The sequence below is a fragment of the Papaver somniferum genome, chromosome 8 (assembly GCF_003573695.1).
Source record: "Papaver somniferum cultivar HN1 chromosome 8, ASM357369v1, whole genome shotgun sequence".
Classification (NCBI taxonomy): Eukaryota; Viridiplantae; Streptophyta; class Magnoliopsida; order Ranunculales; family Papaveraceae; genus Papaver; species Papaver somniferum.
The window spans coordinates 87,479,897-87,498,840 of NC_039365.1; the positions used below are offsets into that span (position 1 = coordinate 87,479,897).

The 18,944-nt window shown below is 35.2% G+C and overlaps 2 protein-coding genes and 1 pseudogene across 7 annotated transcripts; 2 read left to right on the plus strand and 1 right to left on the minus strand.

The window, feature by feature from the left end:
• The first annotated feature begins 8,232 nt into the window (after positions 1-8,232).
• LOC113301927 lies at positions 8,233-12,581 on the plus strand (annotated as a pseudogene).
• LOC113301928 lies at positions 8,736-9,717 on the minus strand. Its single transcript, XM_026550762.1, has one exon. The coding sequence runs from the start codon at positions 9,564-9,566 to the stop codon at positions 8,967-8,969; it is 600 nt and encodes a 199-aa protein (XP_026406547.1). The 5' UTR covers positions 9,567-9,717; the 3' UTR covers positions 8,736-8,966.
• Positions 12,582-14,311: 1,730 nt separating the features above from the next.
• LOC113301929 lies at positions 14,312-18,144 on the plus strand. 6 transcript variants are annotated; one of them, XR_003336546.1, is made up of 9 exons: positions 14,312-14,361; positions 14,462-14,545; positions 14,638-14,824; positions 15,606-15,668; positions 15,786-15,850; positions 16,693-16,734; positions 16,806-16,891; positions 17,021-17,232; positions 17,830-18,144. XR_003336546.1 is itself a non-coding variant. In XM_026550763.1 (4 exons), exons 1-4 carry the CDS (start codon positions 16,544-16,546, stop codon positions 18,074-18,076), a joined length of 417 nt encoding a protein of 138 aa, XP_026406548.1. In that variant the 5' UTR covers positions 15,857-16,543; the 3' UTR covers positions 18,077-18,144. The 6 variants fall into 6 exon arrangements, 1 of the variants encoding a protein (XP_026406548.1); XR_003336543.1 differs by having other exon boundaries at positions 14,318-14,545; XR_003336545.1 differs by having other exon boundaries at positions 14,318-14,545; positions 17,021-17,123.
• Positions 18,145-18,944: the final 800 nt, after the last annotated feature.

Below are 18,944 nucleotides of genomic sequence, written 5' to 3' on the forward strand. Positions count from 1 at the left end.
TTCAAACGTTAATCTTCGAAGGCTGATACTCAAAATGGTAGATGATTATTTTATACGTCTCGGAATGCAATCATTTTTGGTTGGAGTGTAGAGCTTTATAAGAGGAACATATCACCAAAAAATTAGCTTAAAATTCATCGTCACTTAAGTTTTGCCAAAAAAAAATGACGTCATCATGTCATGATAATATCATTTTAACCATGTCATCCGATTCTGCACGTAGGTCGGCTCTTATTGCTTTTTCTAGTCCCTTTGTAGTATCCTTCCGGTCCGTATATCAATCCAAGTTACTGGTTATATATCGCAGCAAAGTCAAGCAATTTTAGGGCGAAAAGTCAAGTGATGCTGACTTTGTCAAACTCAATCTTCTAATCGATCTCCAAATCAATTCATGAAATCTTTCTGCAATTTATTTTGATTATCATGTTCTCTGTTCGATTTTAAGCCGATTGATTATCTACTTCAATTTGTTTGCTTAATTTTTTTCTAAATCGAAGTTGTTTTATCTTTTGTTTTGATCTAACCCTAATTTCTTGCTAAAACTTTTGAATCTGTTTTCATCCTTATCCGTTATGATTTCTAAATTAGACTAGCTTTGTCTATCTTCATTAGAACAATCTTATCTGCTTCTTGATTTTAATTGAATTTATTTCTTTTGTTTTTTATTTAGGTTATGAGCTAATGGAGGTGCAGACATAGAGTTTTAGAGGTTTCGTCATGAGATTATCTAATCAACAGTTACATTGAGATGACAATTCTTCTTCTGGATTAGGGTATGGTTATATGCTTCTTCTCAATGGTGGAATTATCATTATGCTTATGTATATAATTTTGATATGGGTGAGGTCGATTTTATAAATCAGTTAAAGTTGTTTCCGAGGGTTTTAGATCCTACCTTGAGTAGGGATTTGATTATGATAATTCTACAAAGATTCTTTTTCTCTATCAAGTTTTTCTACCTTGAGCAGGGATTTGATTATGATAATTCTATAAAGATTCTTATTTTCTGTCAAGTAATTCTGGGAAATGAACTTAATCAATGGTGTGTTATCCTCACTATGATTATATCTATCTGAAGGTTTATTAGGGATAGTAGACTTTAATCTGTCTGGTGGTTACTTGTGGGAATTAATTTTCTGTTGCTTTGTATTAAAAGTAGATTTTTACATTATAAAATTATTAATTAAGAGATTCTTTAATATAAAGCTGATTTGAAATGATTAAGAGTCCATTAATCTTTAATGTTGGGTGGCTTCTTCAGAACTTATTCAACACTTGGCATAATTTTTCTTTTTTCTTCACTGATCTTTACATTTGTTGTGATGGAGAATTTGATTTTCAGTCTGTTCAGTTTCCAGCACTTAATGGTCATTCTTAGTAGAATGTGTTGTCAATTTCTTAACTGCAAGCATGCAAATCTTTTAGATTTCCAAGGAATCTTTTTTGCACACTACTTATTTTTTCTCTTTATACTCCCACATTTTCTTCCTCCTTGTTACTCATCTTTCTCTGTATTCTTTATTTCACATTTTCTGAAACTTTCTTCTTAGTTCTCTATGGCTATTTCTGCTGCTCAAGTTAGAGTCCTGGACTTAGATGAGGATGTGGAGGAATTTCTTTTTAGGTTTTCTGCATTGCTTTGTGATGATACTTGTAATTATCATAAGACTTCTGTCAAGCACCATCTCAATAGAATCTGGACTATCAATTTTCCAGACTTTAAGCTTGCTAAGCCATATATGCAAGGTATGGGCATTCAAAATTCGAAAAGTTAGGATAGAGACTTAGCTTTCCTTTCTAGGCCTACTCTTTTGTTTGGCCAACTCCTTGCAGTTCAGCCATTAGGTAATCTTGAGTCTATTTTTGATCTGGTTTGGGAAAAAACATTGATGCCAGTCCAAATTCTAGTTCATTCTGATTTGGTCAACAAAGGGAGAGCTAGAGAAGTCTTAGATCAGATTGGTTCTTTTGTCTCGGCGGATTCTCCAGTTGGGAGTCTGTATGAGGCCAAGTTGATGGTACCCTTGAAAACTCCTTTAACAAGAAAAGTAGTCATCAATACCAGTAGGAGAACATATTATATGACAGCTTTTTACCCTAAGCTGCCGTTTCGAGCCTGCAAAAGATGTTTTGTTCTTTATCATGATGAGATTAGATGCAGGGAGATTCAGATGAGAATCTTTGTAAGGGATTTACCGGATCCAACGCCTAGAGCTACTCATGTTGCTGTCAAAAATGTGAAGCCTAATTTTGAAGCTGGTGAAATTTCAAATTCAATGAAAGGAAAGGATATTGTTGATGCTGCTGCTGTTTCGGAAGATCACTCGAAGCCTTCTGCGTTTTTTGTCAGTTTACAACCCTCTGTATCTGTCAGAAACTATGGTTCTTCGATTTTTGCTCCCGTTTTTTCCTCTCTTAAGCCTAGGGCTTCTGCTCTGACTATTAGAGAGCATGTCAATTCTCAGTCATCTTCTGTTGGGAAGTCTCATTCCCTTTTGAACTCTGATGGTATTTCGTCTTTTGAAAATGTGTCGTTTGTTGTTGATGGTCTTTCTCATGACAGAAAAGGAAAAAGAGCTCTAACAGTTTTTGAATCAGTTTATTTTGGTTCTAGCTCAGCTTCGTCTTATTTTGTTATGATGCCTACTCCTCGTTGGCCTCCAGTTTCTTATGTGCCTGCTTTTTCTCCTCCCCCGGAAAAATCATTCAATACAGGGAGTTTAGGCCTTTCTAATATTCAGTTCAATTCTGATTCTAGCATCTTTTGGTCTACTTCATGTAATGATGTTGCTCAGTCTGTATTCACTTCTGGGGGTTTTATTTTCAACTCTTTCTTAGAAATGAACTACTCCTCTGAAGGGTTTTTGCACTCAAGTCAGAATAATGGTTTTACTTTCACTGCTGATCAGAATGAAGGTTTCAATGAAAAGTTAATTCTTGAACCGGTACCTTTAGCATCTCTTCCACCTGAACCTGTTGTTACTGATGAAGAATTTGAAAAAAAAATAGATATCATGATGGACTCAGACTCTATGGATGCGGAACCTCCTGCAGCTCATGACCTTGTAAGTTTTCTTATACACTCCTTGCATTTTTTTTTGTATTCTTGATCATTTGCTAGTTAAAGCTCTCTTTATAATTTGATCCCTCTTACTGCTGTTTTTATTATTCATATCTTTGTTGTCTTACCTGAATTCCTTTTAGCTGTTTGTTCTCTCTTCTTAAATGAAGTTTTTGTCTTGGAATATGAATGGGTGTTTCTCTGATAAAAAATAGAGGCACTTGTCTAATTTGATTAGGAAAAACAAAATAGATTGTGTTTGTCTTTTATAAACTATAGTGGATGAAGATGTAGTTAAAAAATACACGCATAACTTGCCTTATGATTCTTGGGTTTTCAGTTCTTCAAATGGTAAATCTGGTGGTCTAGCTCTTGGTTACTTTGGAAAGTCAACTATTGAAGTTCTTGGTTGTTCGCTTAACATGATTCATATTTTATGTGATATTACGCCTACAGTCAAAAATTATGTCATTTCCTTCATTTATGGGTCCTTAAATCTTGCTGGTATGAAAAATCAATGGAGCTTTCTTAACAGTATGAATGATAATAACAAAAATCCTTGGTTATTGGTAGGTGACTTCAACTTTATATTGCATAGTTCTGAAAAACAGAGTGGGAATCCTGAAAAATCTTTTCCACCCAACTTTGTTAGAGAATACCTCTTAAAGATGAATATGAATGAAGTAGTTTCTTATGGAAATCCTTTCACCTGGTGCAATAGGAGATTCAAAAACCCTTTAGATTTGATTTTTGAAAAGTTAGATAGGGGACTTATGAATGATAAATGAGTGTCTGCTCTTCCTCATACCAGAGTCACTAACTTAGGAATAATATACTCTGATCATAGTCCCATCATGATCAATTACTTTCATGGAGAAAGGAATATTAACATTCCTTATAATTTTTTTAAATGTTGGCCGCTCAATCCAGAGTTCAAGGGTATCCTTATTAAGTCATGGTCAATTAGTGTGAAAGGTTCCCTTAGTTTTGTTATGGTCAATAAACTCAACAATGTGAAATAGGAGTTAATTAAATGGAACATCAATTCTTTCGGACATATAGAAAATACCATAGGAAGATTGAATTCTGAAATAGAGAAACTTCAAGGTTTACCTTATAATCCTCAGATAGGTGAATATATCTTGAATTATTCTAGGCAATTGGACTACTGGTATGAAATCGAACACTTTTTTTACAAACAAAAATCTAGGATAAATTATTGTACTCAGTATGATAGAAATACTCATTTCTTCCATAACACGGTTAAACTCAGAAACATGTACAATACTATTCACTCCATTAAAGATGGTCAAGGAAACTGGTTAGAAAATAGAGAGCAGATTGCTGATATTCTTTTGCAACATTTTAAAAAGATATTTACTTCATCCAATCCTAGGTATATTAATCCTATTATCACCGATGATATGAATGATACTCTAGTTGCCATTCCTTCCATTAGTGAAATCAAGGACACAGTTTGTAATATGGCACCTTGGAGTTCTCCAGGCCCAGATGGTTTCCAGTCTGGTTTCTTTAAGGACAATTGGGATATAGTTCATGCTGAAGTGGTGTCTCGTGTTCAGAGTTTTTTCAGAAATAAATTTCTCCTTAAACATTCTAATTTTACTTTCATCACTTTAATCCCTAAAATAAAAAATCCTACTTCCCCTCATGATTTCAGACCGATTAGTCTGTCAAATGTAATATATAAATTATTTCAAAAATTCTAACTAATCGCCTCAAACCCATACCGGATTCTTTAATTTCGCCTTATCAATCGGCTTTTGTTGCTAATAGACAGATATATGATATAGTTATGACCCATGAAATACTTCATGCTTTTAAAAAGAAAAAGAAAAACTCTAAAAATGGTCATAAAACTATCAAGATGGATTTTTCTAAGGATTTTGATAGGCTAGAATGACCTTTTATTATTGTTTTTTTAAGAAGCTTGGTTTCTCTGAAGTTTGGTGCCATCTCATCTTTCAGTGTATTACTACAGTTTCTTACTCCGTTTTGGTTAATGGCTCGCCGGGTGAGACTTTATTTACATCCAGGGGTATTAGGCAGGGTGATTATTTGTCGCCTTATGTTTTTATTCTTTGTTGGAAGTTCTCTCTCAGTTACTTATAAAAGCTGAAGATGACAAGCTGATTCAGGGTTTTAAGTTTAGGAAAAACAGTCCTTCTATATCACACTTATTTTTTGCTGATGATTGTATGTTGTTTTCAAAAGCATCGACTACATATGCTAGGAATCTGTTAAAGGTGATTAATGTCTTTGCTAAAGCGTCTGGACAAGCTATCAATTTTGATAAGTCGGGTTTCATCACCAGTGGTAAGATGCATCACAAACATATTAAATTGTTAGCTAGAACTCTGAAAATGAAATTTCTTAGTAGCTTTGAAAAATACCGTGGCACGCCTTTATTCATAGGAAAAGATAAAACAAAATCCTTTGAATTTATTATTGAATTTTTTTATTCTAGATTAAGTTATACAAAAAAAAAAAACTTAAATGTTGCTGGCAGAACTGTGGTCACAAAACACGTTCTCTCTACTTTAGCAGTTTATCATATGGCTTGCTTTCCTTTGCCGAAAACTGTTACTTCCAGAATTGATTTGATTCAAAGAACTTTCTGGTGGTCCAAAAAGAATCCAAAACATGCTGCTTATTTTCGATCTTGGGCTGATATTGGTAAGTCCAAATTAAATGGTGATCTAGGTATTCGAAATTCTTTTGCTACAAATAGAGTTTTCTTATGTAAACTTGGTTGGAGAGTCTTGAATAATCCGAATATTCTGCTTTTTGTATTCTTAAAAGATACATATTTCCCTAACCAGAATTTACTTGAAATTGATAAAGCTGCTGATACCTCTTAATGGATCTGGAAAGGCATTATTAACAGCCTACACTTCATTAGAGCCAACTCAGTAGTGAAAATCAATAATGGAAAATGCACTACAAATTTGGGACTCTTCATGGATTCAAGGGATTAATTTTCCTCTTTCTTCTTCTAATCCTAATCATAATAGCTATATTTTTGTTAATGATCTTATTGATAATCAAACTAGAGATTGGAATGTTAATCTTTTATCGGTTCTTTTCTCGCCAGAGGATGTTATTAGAATTAGGTCTATTAGGTTAAATCACAATACAAATGATAAGTTAATGTGGTCTCACACAAGGAACGGTAAATTTACGATTAAGTCAGCCTATAAAGTCTACATGAATGATTTTGGTTCTTATGGGGACTCCTCTTTTTGGAGAAAAGTCTGGGATGTTGATTGTCTGCCGAAGATTAAGTACTTTCTATGGAAATTTTTTGCTAATATGATTCCAGTTAATTCCTTACTTCAGTTTTATAACCCTCATGTGGATACTACTTGTCCCCTCTGTCTTAGTAATGATGAAACAATATTACATCTTTTGTGAATTGTTTTGTGGCTTCTCATGTTTGGTTTGGTCTCTCTCTTCAGCATATGGTACTTACAGATTATGATGACTTGGATGATATTTTCCTATATTGGTATAATACTGATTTTGGTATTTCTCCTTACAAAGTCTCTTGGCCTAGTATAGGCGCAATTGTTATGTGGTCTATATGGAAGTTAAGGTGTAATGTACTCTTCAGAAACTCTCCTATTGATCTGCACAAGATCATCTTGGAGACCAAGACTCTGATTAACTCTTATATTTCTCCTAGATCATGTTCTGTTGGTATTTCCAGGGTTTTGAAGCTCCCTATTCATGAAATTGATCATTTTATCTTTATTGATGGTTCTTATAAAAAATTTAAAATGGGTTTGGGTCTTATTTGGTGTGACACAGCAGGAAATATAAGAGATTCGCGCTCAGACTTTGGCTTGATGCAAGATGCAGTGGGTGCTGAAGCTGCTGCTCTTATTTTGGCGTTCTCTTGGGCAGAAGAGATGAGTCTTGCCAAAGTGGTTATCTTAAGCGACTGTCTTCAACTGGTTGATTTTGTTAATGGAGGCAGTTCAAGCATTGATTGGAGGAGTAGCGATCTTCTTGATCAGTGTCGGAACTTATTTTTATGTTCAGTGTCTTGTAAAGTTATGTATGTTAATCGTGTGAATAACCTTCTAGCAGACCGGCTTGCAAGTCGGGCTAGAAAACTTAGTGTTAAGGGTCTTTGGTCTTCTCTCCCTTTTTTTTCCCAGTTCCCTTGCTAGGAAGAAAACTTGAACCAAGTTTGTAACTCTTTTCTTTGTTAATCCCATGATGTTTTTCTTAAGAAAAAAAAAAGCAATATTTATGCATACCGATGCTTATTTGTTACTATCGAGTAATCTCAAAATAAAAATAAAAGTTGTAATTTCGGTAAGACACCAACTAAAAATCATGTAATACAGACGTATAAACCAATTAGAATAGAATAAAATAAAAGTAGATATTAAAACAATTCCATATTTTTATGTAGTAGTAGTATTCGATTCTGGTGCGTGAGTGTGTGTGATAGTGATTCCATGAAAACTCTCTGAATACAGCTGTATTCCAGATTAACTACATCGTCATCTCCCTCCCCCCTCTCTCTTCTTTTATCAGCATTTTCCCATTCGTCCTCTCTCCCTCCATCTCTCTTCTTTTAGAGCCTCCACAGTGGGCGAGTATAACCAAAAATTTGGGATGAGATCGTAACACAGTGGGACGGAGTAAATATCAAATCCCAACCAAAGATCAAATCCCAGATCAAATATGGTCGCGACCAAATCCCAAATTCTAATATAGTCGGGCGTAAATTTAAAGTACGCTTGTTGCTGGGCGTAAATTTAAAGTACGCTTGTTAACGGGCGGAGATTTAAATTACGCCCGATGAAATTTTAATTAAATAAAAAAAAAAAGAATGAGGCGGACTTTTAAAGTCCGCCTGATGAAAGTTGCAAAGAATGGGGCGGACTTTTAAAGTCCGCCTGATGAAATTTTAAATTTACAAAAAATGGGGCGGACTTTTAAAGTCCGCCTGATGAAATTTTACAAAAAAAAAAAATGGAACGGACCGCCTGATGAAATTTTAATCATGTACCGTTGCGTCACAACACGGACTAAACCCAAATTTTAATCTTTTTTTTGATCTTTGATCTTTGATTTTGATCGCACCACTGCAGTTGCTCTTAGAACTTCCTTTATTATTAGTTTGTTCGTTCCCTTTACTTAACTCTCACTAGTCTATCTTCCCCAATTACATGGTCATCATCACTTTCTTCATTCAACTTTCTGTTAGGCTCCATTCGTAACACCAAATTAGGGTTCACCTTTGGATATTCATAATTCCCATCCCAATTTTTGCTAATCATAATTGATCAGCTTTTCTTTTTCTTTGCCCAAGAAAGTAACTTTAATTTTTCCCTTCAAAAGATATTTTCAGAGAAAAACTACTACCTAAATAACCAATTTTCTTCCCTTTTCTTTTTACTGGTGGGTCTAAACATATCAAAGGCTTCCAACTTCAAAGAATAACCTTATTATAATTATGGGTTTGCTAGTGAGTAATACTACTACTACTAGTTAATAGCAAAGGAATTTTAGGATTTTTTTTTTTTAAATATAGTCTGGGTTCTCACTAATTTGTGCCAGGTGGTCTGTTCTTGATTTCAGTTGCAGAAATAAAAGAAAATTGTTAAAGCTTCGTATAAAGGTGTGCGCCTATACCTTTTTTTTCTTCCTTTTCCTTTCAATTTTCTGAACTTTTTTGTTCTTGCCCAGAGTTTTTATCTTATTGCCAATTGATATGTATATTAAATGTTATTTAAAATTGAATTTTTGAAATTTACTCCTTGTTCAGCTCATGATCATATGTAATTTAGGGAAAAAGGTTACTGACATTTTGATACTGTATCAAGAAAAGCGAAGAAAGAAAACAATAAATGGATGAATTTTTACATTATTTAGACTTCGAACTGCAATCAGTGTTTATACTGCTACCATTGTTAGCAAAGAAATTGAGTTGACAAGATAAGTGACTCCAAAACTTCACAGACCCTAAGATACCCACCCTCCATCTTGTTCTTGCGTCGCCTTTAAGATTAAATGATATTTTGTTCTGTTTCAATGATGCATCCATGTCTTCCATAGCATCCTGTTCTAATGGAATTGACATGGATGGAACAACGTAAGCAAGATTGACCGACTCGTTCTTAGGCACGTCGAATGGATCAGCCCTTAATTGGGCAATCTTCAATCCATGGAAATTGAGAATGAAACTTACATCAGAGAAGCTTGCGTGTGCCTTAGCGTTTTCATTTTCTGCCCTGATGTTAAGAGATATCTGGAGGTTCACTTGTCCTGTCTGACTGTAATTTAGCTGGTCTAGATTAGCGTAGTTGACACTGATATAAGGGACTCTCGGTCTGATAATCATGTAGCCTGCAAACACGACGAGCCCCGTGATTATCACCGCGATAGCGATGATCGTGCAGATTATGGCAGCACACCAGACCAGAGGATGGGTGCGTCGTTCTGGTCCGAGAATTAGCTTTGACATTGGACACTGATTGTCTAGGGCCTGCTGCTAAAGATAACATTCAGATGATTTTGTTTTGTGGTAATTGAATATCTGGATGTTGGCAGGGGAAAGAACTCTCTTAGGTACTATGTTCTATATAGTTAAGGAGGTTTTGGTATCTTCTTTCCCTTGAATGAAAGGTAGTATATTCTTTTCTAGTAAAGTTGTCTGTCTAATGTTTATTAGAACTTCACTCACTTTTACACTTTGTAAAGAAAATACCAAACTTGAACAATAAAAACAGTCTTTCCTTCTGTTTTATGTCTAGTACTAGGATTTGATTGTCGGTTAAAAAGTTACTATTATTAGATCTTGTAATTTGAAATCCTCTGGTTAGTTAATTTCTTTACAGTTATAGACACTTTTTTGATTTTTTCACTCTGCTTCTTTGAGTCTTTTTCATTACTTCGGAAATGGAAAAATTGATTTCATAGTGGGTGTGTTGGATTGAAAATGGTCTCTATGATAAAGAAGCACATAATTACTTTACTTATTTGTTGAAACAAGTAAACAACAAAGTACCTCGTCATGTATGTTCATGGTGCCTAGGAAAACTCACAACAAATCAGTATAGGGTGTGGCAGCACTGATTAGACATGTTATGGTTTAAGTAAATTACTTCAGTTCATATCTGCAGTTCTGAAACAACAATTTTAGAAAATGTCCTTTGGTGGGTGGACTAAGAACCAAATGGATAGCATTTGCACTAATGATTATCCAACAGCATCTGTACTCAACTGAGAATTGATGACTTTGTCTACTTCCTCCTGAATTAAACTGTAGAACTTCCAGTTGTACGTAGACTCTAATTCTCATTCATGCGTAGAAAAAATGAAAATAAAAAATAACTGATGGAACTACATTCTTGTTCCCCCCAGTTAACTACTGTACAGTATGTAACCTGGTTAGTTTGTTATTTGCTTCTGTCATCTATGTTTTGGGCCTTTTTTTCTTCTTAATACGTCCCATTAAATCCACAAGCTTGATCCGACATGACTGTTTGTGTACCTTAACAGGGATCTTGACAGAGTTGAAGTTCCAATATTTGATATAATGGAGCAAGCTTTGTGACACTGATGGATCCCAAAGCCTTTGTGAGGTTGTCAATTGGGTCACTGGGTTTGAGAGATCCCGTAGCGGCTTCAAGGTCTTCAAAAACAGAAATTGATGCTCCCTCTTCCTCATGGATGTGTGAGATCCGTCTCCGAGGCTTTCCAGTTCAAACTACATCAATCCCCTTTATAACCTCACCAGAATCTGCTACTCCAGACCCACAAAATATTGCCAGTTGCTTCTATCTCGAAGAATCTAATTTGAAAGCATTATTAGCTCCTAGGCGTTTCCATACTTCTATGGCGTATTTGGATGTCTCTGTTTTCAAATCTAGACAGGGGTTCCATTGCGGCATTAGTAGTAAGAAGCAGCAGATTGGGACATTTAAATTGAAGGTGAGCCGTGAGTGGGGAGAAGGGAAACCAGTGTTGCTTCATAGTGGGTGGGTTGACATTAGCAAGAACAAGCAAGAGAGCGCCAAATTGGCAGTAGAACTGCATCTTATTGTGAAGCTTGATCTTGATCCTAGATATGTTTTCCAGTTCGAAGATGAGACCACTCTGAGTCCCCAGATAGTTCAGCTTCAAGGTTGCATCAAACAGCCTATTTTTAGTTGCAAGTTCAGTCGCGATAGGCGGTAAGAACCATGCATTTTTTTTGTTGCTTCACTTCTCTGTTGATGTGTACTATGACTAGACCCAGAACATATTAGATTGTCTGCTCTATGCTAATGAGGAAAGTGAAAAGTAGTTTGCATAATGACCAACTACAGTCAGCTCCATGCAGGCATGCACACAGATGCACACTTAGCAAGACTAAGATATGGTTACGACACAGAGTCTGGCTTACCTTTTTTTAAGCCAGCCAATCATTATCACCAATATTCTGTATGATAGTTTTTACATGGGTGTTTTTTCTTCCGTTTGTTTTGGTTTTAACTCATCTGGTGTTTGCTTACACAACAGGGCACCTCTGCTTGACCCTGTAAACAATTACTGGAAAAGCTCCAGTGGTGGGAGTGATCAAGAGATTGAAAGAAGGGAGAGGAAGGGGTGGAAGGTGATGATCCATGACCTCTCTGGTTCGGCAGTTGCTGCCGCTTTCATGACCACTCCCTTTGTGCCATCAACAGGTTGTGATCGTGTTGCACGCTCCAATCCAGGTGCTTGGTTAATTGTTCTCCCCGATGCCTGTGGGCATGAGAGCTGGCAACCCTGGGGCAAGCTCGAGGCATGAGAGACTCAATATGCTGCCGATTTCACCTTCTACCGGAGGGAGGACAAGATGGTGGACTCCTAGTCTCCGAGATGTTGATTAGTGCTGACAAGGGTGGGGAATTCTTTATTGACACGGACAGGCAGACCCTGGCAGCCACTCCGTTGCCAAGCCCACAAAGCAGTGGAGACTTCCCATCAGTTGGGCCAGTAGTGGGGGGATTTGTGATGAATTGTAGGGTGCAGGGTGAAGGGAAGCACAGTAAGCCATTGGTGCAACTGGCTATGCGGCATGTGACATGTGTGGAGGATGCTTCCATATCCATGGCACTTGCTGCAGCGGTTGATCTCAGTATAGAGGCTTGCAGGCCGTTCAGTAGGAAGTCTAGGTGGGGTACCAATCGCCATTCTTTTTAAAAATGCAAAAAGGGAGAAAGAAAACACAGAAGACCACAAAAGCTAGGAGGCACCTGGGTGGTAAGCGGGTTTTCAATGGTTTGTGGGATGGATGATGAGTGCTGCAGTTCATTCAACCATGATGATCATTTTTCCTCGAAGCGGTTGTGTTATTTACTGTTAAGAAATTCACAACATTCTATATAGGTGCTGGAGTGAGTGTTTTGCTTATTTTCTTCTCTCTGTTCCTTTTGGTTGGGTTAGTTGATTATTTCTCATCAACTATAAATGTACAAAGCCGCTCAAGTTAATTCAGCTAGTTTCTTCTTTAGTCTCTCACTCTATATATAACAAACGAGGTGTGCTTTACAACCCATCCGATCCCAAATGAAACGGGGCCTTTTGGATAGGTTGCCATGCCCAAGTTACCTGAACAAGTAAGAGCACCTGAACAAGTAAGAGCATATCGCCTGGTTGTATAGTTGTTGAAAGATAAATAGAACAAAAAGTTTGATCAAAAGTACCACGACAAAATATCCACCTAAATATATGTTACCAAGTATAGTTACACAAACATGATTTGTATCCATACTCATAGTAGAAACTAAATATAGTCCTAAAAATAATACTTCAAAAGAATGAGTTTGGTCGTGTTGACCTAGTCAATGGTCTATTTGGTCAATTTTTAAAATATATATATTAATGTTTGGACCTAGAAATTATTGTTTAGTCATAGGAATGCCTATGCGGGATGACGTCATGATGATGTAATTATCTTTTGATAGCGACATAAACACTCTTTTGGAACTATATATACTCAATTATTAAGAGAGTTGGGAATCATTTTAGAATTTTCCCCCCTACTTTCTCTCTCCGTTTCTTCTTCTTTATTCTTTGCTTATGAAGATGACGATGATGAGTGCGATGATGATGAAGACGTCGACGATGATGATGAAGATGATGAAGATTTTTTACGTTTTTTTGCTGCTATTGTTGTTGTTGTGGTCGAAGATGATGAAGATTTTTAGTTTTTTCTTTTCTGCTGCTGCTGCTGTTGAAGTTGATGAAGACGATGAAGATTTACGTTTCTCTGATATTTGTTCTACGCTTTTAAATGAACTTCCAATTTTTATGGATTTTTGTTGTGCGTTCATGTTAAAGAATGAACTCTGTTTAAGGTTTGAATTAGGTTGTTTTTGATAGGTGTTCGTTTTGACGAATGAATTCTGATTTTTGTTCATAATAATGAACTTTGACTTGATGTTCATTTGAAAAAATGAACTCTCATTTCTGTTCATAATAATGAACCTTGATTGGGTGTTCATTTTGACGAATGAACTCTGTTTTTTGTTCATAATAATGAATTTTTTGTTGTGTGTTCATTTTTAAGAATGAACTCAAATCTACAAAAAGCATTACTAAACACTTGATAGTTCATCAAACAGAATGAACTCCTACAAGAAAAAAGTAGGAAGTTTAGAGTTCATCAGGGAGCATGAACTCAAATAATTATGGAAATAGAAAAGTTAAGGAAATTAATGCTAAAATAGTACGAAATGGTATTTTTGTCCATTTTATATTTTCAAATAATCACGGACCAAACAGGAAACACCTTTTCCAACTAGACCAAACAGTCTTGGGACCTCCTAAAAAAGGACCAAACGAAAATTTCCTCCATACTCATAATTGTTGCAAGTTTTGGAAGGTCATCTGAATACCTTTTCTGACGGATAGTATAACTCTTTTGAATTATCATAGGCTTTTAAATGGAACGCAATTCAAGATTTGAGATTTCATATGAAATGTCATTTGTACTCTACAATTATATATATATCTATATTATAAGGGACAGTGGTGTTTTTCTATATGGACGGACATCTATAAAAGACGGTCTAGATTAATTCTAAGTATCTATATGCTATGGCAGTAGAAAAGATATGTATGCTTTTACTGTTGGACGGAGATCTACATTTTGGCTATATAGAGAATGGTCAAGATTGATTTAATGTTTCGTTATGCTCGATGGTAAGACATTAAATTTGATACGTTTCATTTTTGTAGGTTTTATTATTTCTTCTCCATTTTATCAAGCCGTTTCATTTTAGTCAGTTGTACTACTTCCATTCTTTTTTAATCGATCAGTTTCATATTTCCCAATCTCTTCATATATTTTCCCTCACCTCTTTTTAATCTCAAATATTCTCTCTGCAGCTGTTTGGCCATTTTTTCAAGCATATCTCAAATGGGCGATTGGAATTCAAAAGAGGGTTACTAAGACCTTTTTTTTTCAAGAGGGTTAGTATGTTGATCTCTTTTAATTAGTCAATTTCTTTTTCATCAGGTTTAATTTTCGAATTAGGTTTTGTTGTTCTTATTTGATGAAACAGGTTGCGGTTTCTTTGCGTCAGCGTAATTGGTGTGTATCTTCGATTCTCTTACGATTTCAAATTCAGCAGTAGTATTAGAATCGGCAGGTTCATGTTGCGGTTCAATAGTAATTCATCTCTTGATAAGATTGCACGGATCTTATATACCCACACGCATCAACTGTGGTTCTTATTTCTATGATCCCAGGTCTGATTCATTTTGGTCATTGTAAATTCGATAGGTGTGTGGGACGTTATTATTTATCTTTTGATTTTATAGGTTCTTTTTCGAAAGATTAGATTTGATTGTAATTTCAGGTACCCATTTCCGGAGCCATCTGATTGATCATCGACCAATCTTTGTAATTATTGTTTTGGTCTTTGTTGGTTGTTTTCGTTTAGTTTTTTCCTATACACACAATGGTTTTTGTGGTTGAAGTTTGTTAACTCACTTACCCTGAATCCATGAATTTAATCTTTTTTTTATTAAAATTTTCAATTTTGTATGGCCATTTTAAAGCATTTTTATTTGTCTTTTGAGACACATGGCCATTCGAAAGATCTAAGAAGAGATTGGAAGAAGATAACGAAATTAATGACACTGTATTTCTCCACCAATTTCTAGCTAACCAGTTAGAGTTTAGTGGAATTTTAAACACTTAGGGTGTGTAACTAAAAGGTATATAACCAAAAGACCATTTGGAGTTAGCTTTATAACAACAATTTCAGTTTTTTTTTTTTTTTTTTTTTGTTAGCATTTGGAAAGAGGCAATGGATGCTCTCAACTCCAATTTAGTTGATAAAAAATACGACCATAATTTTCTACTTTGTTGCTCATACTTGATAAAAAATACAAAAAACAATATATCTACTTTCTTACTTATAGTTTTCTTTCCCTTAAATTTCATTCTTATGTTCGTGTCTTTCTTTCTTTCGTTAGTAATACGACCATTTTGAGTGAAATGTTGGGTATTTTTTTATACAAACAGTGCTCTTTCAACTTTTGGAAAGATAGTGGGAAAAAATCATGAACCAACTGTGAGGATTATGTGGTAATGTCACCTGACTCACCTGTGTGTGTGGTGTTGCAATATTTCGACTTTTTTTCTTCTTTCTTTCTTTTAATTGGTTCTGATTTTTGGAAAAAATATGATTCTTCCTTCTGACAGCAATGATCATGGAGTCTTAGGATAATGCATTTTATATGCTGAACACAGTTGATCTCAAAGTAAAGGTACCTTTTTTAGTCCATCCATCCACCATCACCCCTATAATAACTATTTCGTGTTTTCCTGCAATAAACTCATGTCTCCGTCAACGAACCAATTAGTGTGTGTAAAAGGAATCAAAATGCATTTGAAGTTATTGTTAACAAGTTAGTGTTTGTCATTTTAACTTTTTTCAACAGTTGAATGATTGGTTAATTTCATTGTATCCATGTAGACCTCCATTTTGTGTTTGAAACCATTACTTTGGTAGACATGAGGGAGGAATCCCTTATAAGTTCCTATTGCTAAGCACGGATAATAACCAACATAAATCTAGAAGTTCATGTTATAAGCGTTGTGTTTTGTACTCTTTATGTCTAATTTAGATGTTGCAAAAGCCAGAGAGATACGTAGGTCCAACACATAGTTGCAAGCTTATTTTAGGTGCTAAAACTGATTTTCTTTAATTCATGATTAACAATTCTCTGCCCCCATAACTGTATATCCAGTGTAATGCATATTTGTGAATTATAAGAGTAGAACATCGGTGTTATACGTCGATACATGTAGCGATTCTTTACACTGCACAACAGTTCTTCAATATTGGTTTGTTCTGAATTGGCATCTCAATAGTGAGTACCTTTCAGTTTGAAGAAGACCGTTGTTGCGAAGGTCTTGGAAGATTTCATGCCTAAGAGAACCAACTATGGAGAATTTGCATGTTGCTGCTTTATGATTCATCTTCTCTTATAATTTTAATGGTTTCAAAGCTCTCACCCCAATATCAGTATTAATGCCAAGTTTTTCACTTCGAAACGAACCATTTTACGGGGAGTACTGAATCAGTCATTTTGTGTACATTATGTAGGACTGCGAAATGAAAAATGTATGCAACACATCGAACTATAAGGTAAATTATTGTCATTTCTTTTTATTATGCATTTCCTCAAAACCTATAATTGTCATCCAATTATGCTTCAGATTTTTTTCCTTGGAGGGACTGCAATGGTGGTCATCGATGCTTCCATGTTGTACTTGATAAAGTGGAGCTCAAATGCAGAAGTTCAGTTGAGTTACCTTATTTTCCTTATGTTGCTTTTATGTAGTGCATGGTTTAGAGTGAATGCGTTGTGTACTTTTTTTAATATTCTCTTTGTGCTACGAAGGCAATAGTCATCGCCCTATGTTTTGTGCAGTCATAGGGTCCTTCATAGATTGGTCACTAAACTGCGATAAGATCCTTTACACGCATGATTCAACATCCTTTCTTCGTTGACACAGTCCGCAGGTAGTGGTAAGGTTTATCACTGCTCTAAGCACTCAGCTTCTATCTTACTGAAGTAGTCCACCAGGCCTATGGCCCTTATCATCCAATGCCAGTGTTGCATGATACCTTAAACAACTGCAGGTTTCTTAAATTCTAAATCAATGAAAATCCTGACATGTTTTTTTTTTTTTTTTTGTAAGTAGTTCGATAACATTTAATCAATCTCATTTAGCATGCCCTTATTGTGTTTTGATGATAATGACAAATTAATTATGTTAACACTTTGGATATAATAATAACCTTCTGTGGACCCTTTTGGACAAAATTTCACCTTTTTTATGTAAATTTTCTCATAGTTAGTAATCAACTTAAGTATATTTTTTTAGTAGGTAATCCCATCCTTCTCCTGTATTTCCGCAGTCATGGTAGGGTGATGTTTATAATTTCGGGTCTACAAGGGATCTCACACTGCACATGTGAATTTTAGTTTTGTGAGAAGCAATAAAAGCACCGCTTCGTAAAAACGAAAGATTATTTAGTCTGGCTTGAGCTTGAGATTACTCATTTGACATTATAATTGTTTTATCCCCACGAGAATTCAGCATTTTTTGAACTCTAATATATATAAATTACTTCTGAAAACCTTGCCATATAGTATGATATTTTTGTTGAACTGATTACTTTTATGAAGGCTAAAACTGTGTCACACAATTAAGACAGTAAAGTTTTGATTTGCAGCTGTGGACCTACTTCATTAGAATTCCATATGCCAATGGGTCCCGTCTTATTTGTAGTGAAGGGGAGTGAACAAAAGCAGTATTTGATGGAGATGGTCAAATTTCACGCTTATATGAATGACAGTATTTGTAAGAGGAATGAAGTTTTGGATGAATCCACGTATTTATCAAGAAAACTTCATCTACGGGATTACGACTATTTACCAGTTGATAGACAGTTTGTGATGGTACATTTCTCATTTTGGTAAAATTATTGCAAGTTTGTGGGATTTTTTTTTTTTTTTTTTTTAATATAATAAATTGACGAACCAACCAACAAGAACATTGCAAGTTTTAAAAAGCACCGTGGGACTCATCATAGACTAGCCCATGCCATTTCATGAGCATTGTAAAGTACATGGAGTTGTATACAGCATCTTCACTGTATACAGTTTCTGTTAAATACTGCGCTTCGATGATTCAATTTCGGTAAGAAAACTCGATGGCATTCCAACACCCACAACATCAATTTCCCAACATAAATACGTTATTCCATCAAAATCATGCACATCACCAGAAACATTTTTCACATTGGAAAATGATACTTTAATTGGTCTTTTGAGAGGATAATACTTAATGAGTGTTCAAGGTACATGCCTACATGTTGAAATATACAACCAGCGTAGAATGCATAATGAATTTGTTACAAATTTAAGAATCACCGAAGATGCATTTTTAGAACCACGGGACAAGCGTCTGACTTAGAACATTCGGCAAAACCAATAACATGAGCATCTGAAACCCGTGCCATTACGACATGGGTCATACCCTAGTAATGATACAAAGTAAATAAAAATAGGTATATGGACGTTTCAAAAATAAGTATATGGAGCCTAGTTAGTAATTCGGAATTTGACAATTTGTACAAACATCATACCTACCGTATTATTTGGATTCGTAGAAGTTAAACTCGGTCAAAAACACAATTCGTGATTCATTAGTAATTCAGAACGATATACATACGTGTATAATTTGTTTTATAGATATAAATTCGGCATTTAAAAATCAAATTCGACACATATTGATTGTAAAAGAAGACCATTTAACGCATTGTTATGTTATTATCTTATGTTTTTA

Excerpts from the sequence above, each read along its gene's own strand:
- LOC113301928 (XM_026550762.1), bottom strand. The coding sequence starts at position 9,566 with ATGTCAAAGCTAATTCTCGGACCAGAACGACGCACCCATCCTCTGGTC.
- LOC113301929 (XM_026550763.1), top strand. The coding sequence starts at position 16,544 with ATGTTGCTGCTTTATGATTCATCTTCTCTTATAATTTTAATG. Across the intron at positions 16,586-16,692 it reads CTTCTCTTATAATTTTAATG|GACTGCGAAATGAAAAATGT; the intron begins GTTTCAAAGCTC and ends TACATTATGTAG. Across the intron at positions 16,892-17,829 it reads AGCTCAAATGCAGAAGTTCA|CTGTGGACCTACTTCATTAG; the intron begins GTTGAGTTACCT and ends TTTGATTTGCAG.